The 9,538-nt window shown below is 42.3% G+C and overlaps 1 protein-coding gene across 4 annotated transcripts in view; it reads right to left on the reverse strand.

The window, feature by feature from the left end:
- LOC129814152 (solute carrier organic anion transporter family member 5A1-like) overlaps nucleotides 1-7,890 on the reverse strand; it is a 30,857-nt gene extending 22,967 nt beyond the window's left edge. The window contains exons 1-2 of one of the 4 annotated variants that reach the window (XM_055866983.1): nucleotides 7,732-7,886; nucleotides 5,754-7,130 (exon numbers count right to left, since the gene is read on the reverse strand). In XM_055866983.1, coding sequence (XP_055722958.1) covers nucleotides 5,754-6,744 — 991 coding nt within the window. In that variant the 5' untranslated portion in view covers nucleotides 6,745-7,130; nucleotides 7,732-7,886. Of the gene's footprint in view, nucleotides 1-5,753; nucleotides 7,131-7,388; nucleotides 7,476-7,578 lie in introns of those variants that run through there. The other 3 variants (XM_055866982.1, XM_055866984.1, XM_055866985.1) reach the window with 3 other exon arrangements.
- Nucleotides 7,891-9,538: the final 1,648 nt, after the last annotated feature.

Raw genomic sequence — 9,538 nt, forward strand, 5'->3', positions numbered from 1 at the left:
TTCAAATGAACCACACTATCCGTACAGGACAACCAGTTCAAAACCTGTATACGTCTCTGAATCTGCCTTGGTCTAGGAGACTGACAGAAGAGCAGTTGGGGAACGGGGTCACCTGTCAACTTTATTGCTCCACAGTCACACACACACACAAAAAGCATTTGTGCCTCCAAAGAGAAGCTTAAAAATGTAACCATTATTTTTCTAACTCAATGGTTACGTCACCCTGTTTTTATTACAGGGCAATTGCATCATGTAGAAACCAACAGGAGCATTTCACATTCAATTCTTTCAACATTTTATGAGGACTGCATTTCCACAAGAGCCAGACAATGCTGATGGAATGTATCCCAAATGGCACCCTATTCCCTACATAGTGGACTACTTTTGACCAGGGTCCTGGGGCCTCATTTATAAACTGCATATGCACAAAATATACCCTAAAATGTGCATGCGCCAGTTTTCACACAAAATGTTTTATTAAAAATGACTTGACGTGAGAATCCCCTCCCCGCAGAATTTAGACAATGTGTACGCACATCTAGTGGTTAAATTATTTAATTGCAATCTGCAAGTAAGTATTTTGTGCAAATGGGGGATATGATGAAAAGCTTATTAACTAAAAACGGGAAAACAAATGAACAAGAAAGCAACCATTCTTGTTTTAGATTTTTTTTTTAATCTTGTAATTCCTCTTATAATTAGACAGTCTTATACCTATTTATTTTATTTTCATAACCATTACATACAACAAATTATCATGCGCATTTCTAATTTAATTGGACCTAGTAGCCTAGTAAATAGATAGGCTATATGTATTTCAAGTTTTGCAATATCACAGGCAGTGTGGTTTACAATACCGGTATACAGTCAAATTTAACAGCAGATCTTTTACGTTGAAGTAGGATTTACAGTTGAAGTCGGAAGTCTACATACACCTTAGCCAAATACATTTAAACTCAGTTTTTCACAATTCCTAACATTTAATCCTAGTAAAAATCCCTGTTTTAGGTCAGTTAGGATCACCACTTATTTTAAGAATATGAAATGTCAGAATAATAGTAGAGAGAATGATTTATTTAAGCTTTTATTTCTTTCATCACATTCCCAGTGGGTCAGAAGTTTACATACACTCAATTAGTATTTGGTAGCACTGCCTTTAAATTGTTTAACTTGGGTCAACCGTGTAGGGTAGCCTTCCACAAGCTTCCCACAATAAGTTGGGTGAATTTTGGTCCATTTCTCTTGACAGAGCTACTGTAACTGAGTCAGGTTTGTAGGCCTCCTTGGTTGCACACACTTTTTCAGTTCTGCCCACAAATTTCCTATAGGATTGAGGTCAGGGCTTTGTGATGGCCACTCCAATACCTTGACTGTGTTGTCCTTAAGCCATTTTGCCACAACTTTGGAAGTATGCTTGGTGTCATTGCCCATTTGGAAGACCCATTTGCGACCAAGCTTTAACTTCCTGACTGATGTCTTGAGATGTTGCTTCAATATATCCACATAATTTCCCTCCCTCATGATGCCATCTATTTTGTGAAGTGCACCAGTCCCTCCTGCAGCAAAGCACCCCCACAACATGATGCTGCCACCCCCGTGCTTCACGGTTGGGATGGTGTTCTTTGGCTTGCAAGCCTTCCCCTTTTTCCTCCAAACATAACGATAGTCCTTATGGCCAAACAGTTCTATTTTTTTTCATCAGACCAGAGGACATTTCTCCAAAAAGTACAATCTTTGTCCCCATGTGCAGTTACAAACCGTAGTCTGGCTTTTTTTAATGGTGGTTTTGGAGCAGTGGCTTCTTTCTTGCTGAGCGGCCTTTCAAGTTATGTCGATTTATAGGACTCGTTTTACTGTGGATATAGATACTTTTGTACCTGTTTCCTCCAGCATCTTCACAAGTCCTTTGCTTTTGTTCTGGGATTGATTTGCACTTTTCGCACCAAAGTACATTAATCTCTAGGAGACAGAACGCGTCTCCTTCCTGAGTGGTATGACAGCTGCATGGTCCCATGGTGTTTATACTTGCGTACTATTATTTGTACAGATGAACGTGGTACCTTCAGGCGTTTGGAAATTGCTCCCAAGGATGAACCAGACTTGTGGAGGTCGTACATCTTTTTCTGAGGTCTTGGCTGATTTCTTTTGCTTTTCCCATGATGTCAAGCAAAAAGGCACTGAGTTTGAAGGTAGGCCTTGAAATACATCCACAGGTACACCTCCAATTGACTCAAATAATGTCAATTAGCCCATCAGAAGCTTCTAAAGCCATGACATCATTTTCTGGAATTTTCCAAGTTGTTTAAAGGCACCGTCAACTTAGTGTATGTAAACTTCTGACCCACTGGAATTGTGATACAGTGAATTCTAAGTGAAATAATCTGTCTGTAAACAGTTGTTGGAGAAATTACTTGTGTCATGCACAAAGTAGATGTCCTAACCGACTTGCCAAAACTATAGTTTGTTAACAAGAGTTTGTGGAGTTGTTGAAAAACTAGTTTTAATGACTTCAACCGAAGTGTATGTAAACTTCCGACTTCAACTGTATATGTCCACTTTGACATTGTGGGGTATGGTGTGTAGATCACAAAATCTAAATGTAATCCATTTTAAATTCAGGCTGTAAAAACTAAATCTATAAAAAGTCAGGAGGTGTGAATACTTTCTGAAGGCACTGTGGGCCTACCCCCCTTATTTCCATAGCAGACCAGAACATATGTGCAGAATGACGCTGAAACTTTTTTTGTGTGTGTGTGGGGCGGGGGGGGGGGGGGCAATGTTCAAATCGTTAGTTGCAATTTTTGTACGTATTAATGATAAATACTAATTGATTCTTGAAGAATATAACTTATAAAAACCTCATGAGCTTGTTCTATGTCCCTTTGTATAAGGCAAGCAACACTGAAGCATGCACGGGAGCACCAGCTGTTCTGGATGACCGTGTGATAACGCTCTCGGTAGCCGATTTGAGCAAGACCTTTAAACAGGTCAACATTCACAAAGTTGCGGGAACATACAGATTACCAGGACATGTACTCAAAGCATGCGCGGACCAACTGGCAAGGGTCTTCACTGACACTTTCAACCTCTCTCTGACCGAGTCTGTAATACCTACATGTTTCAAGCAGACCCCCATAGTCCCTGTGCCCAAAGAAGCGAAGGTAACCTGCCTAAATGATTACCGCCCAGTAGCACTCATGTTGGTAGCCATGAAGTGCTTTGAATGGCTGGTCATTGCTCACATCAACAGCATCCTCCCGGACACTCTAAACCCACTCCAATTCGCGTACCGCCCCAACAGATCCACAGATGAAGTAATATATACAGGGGGTACCGTTACCTGCTATATACAGGGGATACCGGTACCGAGTCAGTGTGTGGGGGTACAGGTTAGTTGAGGTAATTTGTACATGTGGTAGGGGTGAAGTGACTATGCATAGATAATAAACAGCGAGTAGCAGCAGTGTAAAAAGGCATTTAGCTCGTCTGGTAGGCTTGCATCACTGGGCAGCTCGCGTCTGGGTTTCCCTTTGTAGTCCGTAATAGTTTTCAAGTCCTGCCACATCCGACGAACGTCAGAGCTGATGTAGTAGGATTCAATCTTAATCCTGTATTGACGCTTTGCTTGTTTGATTGTTCATCTGAGGGCATAGCGGGATTTCTTTTAAGTGTCCGGATTAGTCTCCCACTCCTTGAAAGCGGCAGCTCTAGCCTTTAGCTCGATGCGGATGTTGCCTGTAATTCATGGCTTCTGGTTGGGATATGTACGTATGGTCACTGTGGGGACGACTTCGTCAATTAAGTTATTGATGAAGGCAATGACTGAGGTGTTGTACTCCTCAATGCCATTGGACGAATCCTGAAACATATTCCAGTCTATGCGAGCAAAACAGTCCTGTAGTGTAGCATCCGTGTCATCTGACCACTTCCGCATTGAGCGAGTCACTGGTACTTCCAGCTTTAGCTGTTGCTTGTAAGCAGGAATCAGGAGGATAGAATTATGGTCAGATTAGCCAAATGGAAGGCAGGGGAGAGCATTGTATGCATCTCTGTGTGTGGAGTAAAGGTGGTCTAGGGCTTTTTCCCCTCTGGTTGCGCATGTAACATGCTGGTAAAAATTTGGTAAAACTGATTTAAGTTTGCCTGCATTAAAATCCCCGGCCACTGGGAGCGCCGCTTCTGGGTGAGCATTTTCTTTGCTTATGGCCTTATAGAGTTGGTTGAGAGTGGTCTTAGTGCCAGCTTCGTTCTGTGGTGGTAAATCGAAGCATATGAATATTATAGATGAAAACTCTCTTGGCAGATAGTGTGGTCTACAGCATACCATAAGGTACTCTACCTCAGGCGAGCAATACCTCGAGACTTCTTTAATATTAGACATCGCGCACCAGCTGTTTTTTACAAATGGACACACACCCCCACCCCTCGTCTTACCAGACGTAGCTTCTCTGTTCTGCCGGTGCATGGAAAATCCCGCCAGCTCTATATTATCCGTATCATCGCTCAGCCACGTCTCGGTGAAACACAAGAAATTACTGTTTTTAATGTCCCGTTGATAGGATCATCTTAAAATCGTAGGTCATCAATTTTATTCTCCAGTGGGAGTTTACTTGCTCGCCTACGGAGTCCAAGAGAATAATTATGTGGTATTGTGTTGGTCAATCATGGGCACACTCATGACAACCTGACCTAATAAACCTAGCAGCAACAAAATCTCACACTGTTTTGAGATTATATACACAGTAGTATGTATAATCTTAGATTAAAAGCCATTAAGAACCCTCTTAATATGTAAAAGAACATCTGGTCTCTAGCCTTTTCTGGACTAACTATAGGTTCATTCTCTCATTTCCAAAGCCTATAAATCCCTCTTCCTGGAACTCATGTGAATAACATACAACAAATAAACATTTGCTCCATTACCTAAGAGTTATGTCCTGTCCTCAGAGTAACTGTCTGTCTGTGGCTCTATCAGACTGAATAGAGATCTGTCAAGGACCATTAGTGTTGTCCACTCTAGCCTACATCCCAAATGGCACCTTATTCCCTATATAGTGCACTACTATTGATCAAAGTCTGTCCTACTTCACAGCCCTCGTGTTCCAGCTAGCCAGACAGGTAATGATGGGCCAAGTTCTGTCACATCTTTGCCAGTGTGTATCCAGCCATTGTACAGCTGGCACCAAGTGACAGCATGATCAAAGTTGCTCAGTCCTTTGTGAGCCAGCCTTCCACAAGAACACCGTTAGACTGGATCTAGGAGAAGAAAGGGGACTGACTTTGGGCAGTGTCAAAGGCTTTCTTTAGAGGGTTCTAGTCAAAAGTAGTGCACTATATAGGGAGTTTCTCTGAGTGTACCGGAGGCAGGCACCAGGCAGCCACATGGGCCACCACAGAATACAAGCCTGTATCCTAGCTATTCTTTATTTTCAGTGTTTAGGCCTTAATTGGGTTTACCTTGTTTCAGACCACTGGAGAGAAAGATCTAGGGACAAGGATTGATTGAATAACTGAAGTCAAAGTATAAGTAGCCAATGTCATAATGTATTGTAAGGCCTTGTGTATAGGCAGAGGTGGAAAGGCAGTAGGAGAAATTCCATCTGAAACCAAACAGTAGGCCTAGTCAGTAAATCTGGCACAGAGGTGGCTAGCTGAGTTGCCTTCCTCCTTTATCTCCTAGTTTATTACCGGTGCGCTGTGTAGTCTTTTGGACCTTTCACACCCCATCTCACACACACACACTCACGTCTTACCTAGATAAAGAGAGGCATTCTCCTTCTTGACATTGTCGTCCAGGTAGGTGGGTCCCAGGGTGTAGATGGGCGTCGACCCCATGCCTACCAGGATCTGTGCAATGATGAACAGGGCCACGTACAGGTTGTGCTCATTTCCCTCCTGGTCTCTGGGACAAGACACATCCAGGAAGTCCTTGCCACTGCCGTTGTTGTTCATACACAGGCCCTCGTTGCCCCGGGACGAGTTCACCTCCAGGATTTGGTACGGAGGGGAGATGAAGTGAGGCAAGGAGAAGAGTGCTGCTCCGACGGCTATAAACACTGCACCCACGGCCAACCATCTGGGCCTCTGCCCTCGGCCTCCGAAGTAACTGATGAAGACCACCACCAGCAGACTGCCTATGTCAAAGCAGCTGACGAGCAGGCCGGACTCAGAGCTCCGGAGGCTGTACCTCTTCTCTATGGTGGTGATGACACTGCTAAGGTAGCCAGACACCATCAGTGACTGGATGAATGTCAGGTAGCACATGCAAAATAAAAAACAGCGAGAGTCTTCGAGAATTGCATTAATGTATTTCCTAGTGGGTAAACGCATCAGGTGTAACCTCGAGGTGAGGAAGCCTTGCCTCGTTGGGTTTTTACTCCTGGGCTTGCTCACCTGTGTCTCGGTGTTAAATGAACTACTCATCCCCACCACACTAGAACTGGAAGGGGAATAGTTAATATTAGTCCTAGTGGAGGATTCAGGTAGAGGTTGGTTCAGGTTGATCCTCTGTGGGAGTTGGATTAATTCAGCGCACTTTTCCTCAGTTATTGACACCTGCTGCTGCATAGACTTGGCCAACAAGGACTTGCTTTGCTGGCCTGAGTCATTCAGAGCAGGTAAACTTTTGGATTTGAAGTTAATGCTAGCAGGGTCCTCCTCCTCATACTGACTCAATAACTCATCATCCGCTTGAAGGGGTTCTGACAGGTCATTCTCTGTCTCCTTGTGGTCATCAGATGCCATTGTGTTTTGTTGATGAGCTGGCTGAACTCACAAGAGTAGGTTTAAAAGTCCAGTCACTGCGTTCAATAGCTGACACCACTTACACTATAATATACACATTTCATCCAGTAAAAAACAGCTTCGGGCTGGAAGCCAGGCCCAATAAAAGTGAGAAAATAAGGGATAATGGCTTCTGCGTTGGCTTATCTTTGCACTGCCTCTATGTTTATCTCGCGAACCCTTGTGCTCTGCCAGCATCTGATTCTAGAGCTCGAGGCCTCTGGTGTCGTAGATTGTCTGTCATGCCTTTAGCCGCTGCAGATGCTCACCATCACTAGCGTTAGCTGAGGCGGTAGAGGATGTTGGTGTTTTGAGTCAAGCAGTTGACATGCTCCCCCTGGAATCCCCTTTACAAAAAGAAGAAAGTAATACATTTCAGACATATTGAGTGTTTTCACCTCCCCAGTACCACCTAAGGGTAGCTGTCAATGTCATAACATAATCTGTATGTTTTGAGTAGCTAGGCATCTAATGTTAACGTTAGACATGAAAACGAACAAATTAAACCAGTCTCGACATTCAACAAAAAAAAACCTGGCATGCTACTAAAAACACAGTTTTTAGTATGCCATCTAGCATACTAAAAACGGCCATCTAGCATTTACCGACGTCGACCAGTTTTCAATACAGCCCCTACACAAAAAAAATGCATAAATAAGTAGCTAGCTAACGTTGTCTACAGTCGCCTAGTAAACACTGCGGCTAGCTCTGGCGAGCGGCTGCTGTTGATCTGCTGGTGGCAGGCTTGTAGCTAGCTAATAATAGCTGTTAATGAAAATACAATCGCTAACAAACCTGACGATTTTAAGCAATAGCAGGGCCCTTGATTCTTCATTTAAAGGTCCCATTTAAAACCCATTTGACGGCCGTTGTAAAATTGCACCAGACAAAGATATCGTCATCTCTGTCTGTAGCTTTACATTCTGACTCACTCATTCACCTACTCACTGAAGAGAAAGAAGTTGTTTACCACGACCCGGGTAGTCGTGGTAGCTTCCGAGGCCCCTCACTGGTTCGATTTTACTGGGGCGGAAGTGTCGTGTGGCCATATCAAATATTTGTATAACTCATTGTTCTATCTGTGGCCATATGAAGTGATGCTAATGCTTGGGGCGAAGTTGCTCCTAAAAACAGATCAAGAATCGGGTTATTGTACAAAGCCCAGTACTTGACCATGCAGCTGTTAATGGTCAATGCAGACTTGTGATCAGTTGCCAGTCGCAGTTTGCTTCTGCATCTGGCAAATGCAATGCCAGTGATATAATATCGTCAGTTCAATCATGCATGTCTATGACTTCGTTGCATTCGGAAAAATGAAACTTCACTTCATACAATTTTTTAAAATACTGATATAGTCGCATTTATCAGCTTTATTGGATGGTATGTATTTTCTGTGTGTTCGGTAAAATAAAATTATCTGCTGGACAATTATGCCCTCTGCTGATAAGGGGAAGCATACAGGATGGCCCAACCAGGTGATGTTCATACAGTGCCTTCAGAATGTATTCATACCCCTTGAATTATTCCACATTTTGTTGTTACAGCCTGAATTCAAAATGGATGAAATAGATTTAATTCCTCTCACCCATCTACACACAGTACCACATAATGACAAAGTGAAAAATGTTTTTAGACATTTTTCCAAATGTATTAGTAATTACAGTATATCAAGTTTGCACACCTACTCGTTACAGGGTTTATCATTATTTTTTACTATTTTCTAGTAAAATGACAGCATACCATTAACATGATGTAGCCACCACCATGTTTGAAAATATGAAGAGTGGTACTCTTTGGATTTGTCCCAAACATAATGTGTTGTATTCAGGCATTCATGTGCATTTCTTTGCCACATTTTTTTGCAGTTTGACCATGCAGCTGTTAATGGTCTGCCGGTGGCCTTATTACAAACAGGATGCATGTTTTAGAATAGTTTTGTTCTGTACAGGCTTCCTTTTCACTCTGTCATTTAGGTTAGTATTGTGATGTAACTACAATGTTGTTGATCCATCCTCAGTTTTGTCCTATCACAGCCATTCAATTCTGTTTTTAAAGTCACCATTAGCTTCATGGTGAAATCCGTGAGCGGTTCCCTTCCTCTTCAGTAACCGAGTTAGGAAGGACGCCTCCATCTTTGTAGTGACTGGATGTATTGATACACCATCGAAAGTGTAATTATGAACTTCACCATGCTCAAAGGAATATTCGATGTCTGCTTTTTTGTAGTTGTCATTTTTAAAATCTACCAATAGGTAGGAAATATCCCTGGCCTTTGTGGTTGAAATTCACTGCTCGACTGAGGGACCTTACAGATAATTATGTGTGGGTAGAGATGTAGTCATTCAAAAATCATGTTAAACTCTTTTTGCACAGTGAATGCATGCAACTTCTGTGACTTGTCAAGCACATTTTTACTCCTGAACTTATTTAGGCTTGACAACAGAAGGGGTTGAATACTTAGACTCGACACATTTCAGCTTTTCATTTTAACTTTGTAAAAATTTCTAAAAACATAACTCCACTTTGACATTATGGGGTATTATTGTGTGTAGGCCTGTGACAATATTTTTAATCCATCTTAAATTCAGGCTGTAACAAAATGTGGAAAAAGTCAAGGTACACAGATAACAACTGTTACATGTATTACAACAGGGTACTAAAGTGTGGCTAACTGATTACATTACATAATATTCTGTCAACCTTATGGGATAGAGACAAAAATTGAAGACCAAGTCAATCAGTAATTACACTTCAA

Source organism: Salvelinus fontinalis, chromosome 17 (genome assembly GCF_029448725.1).
Source record: "Salvelinus fontinalis isolate EN_2023a chromosome 17, ASM2944872v1, whole genome shotgun sequence".
Taxonomy (NCBI): Eukaryota; Metazoa; Chordata; class Actinopteri; order Salmoniformes; family Salmonidae; genus Salvelinus; species Salvelinus fontinalis.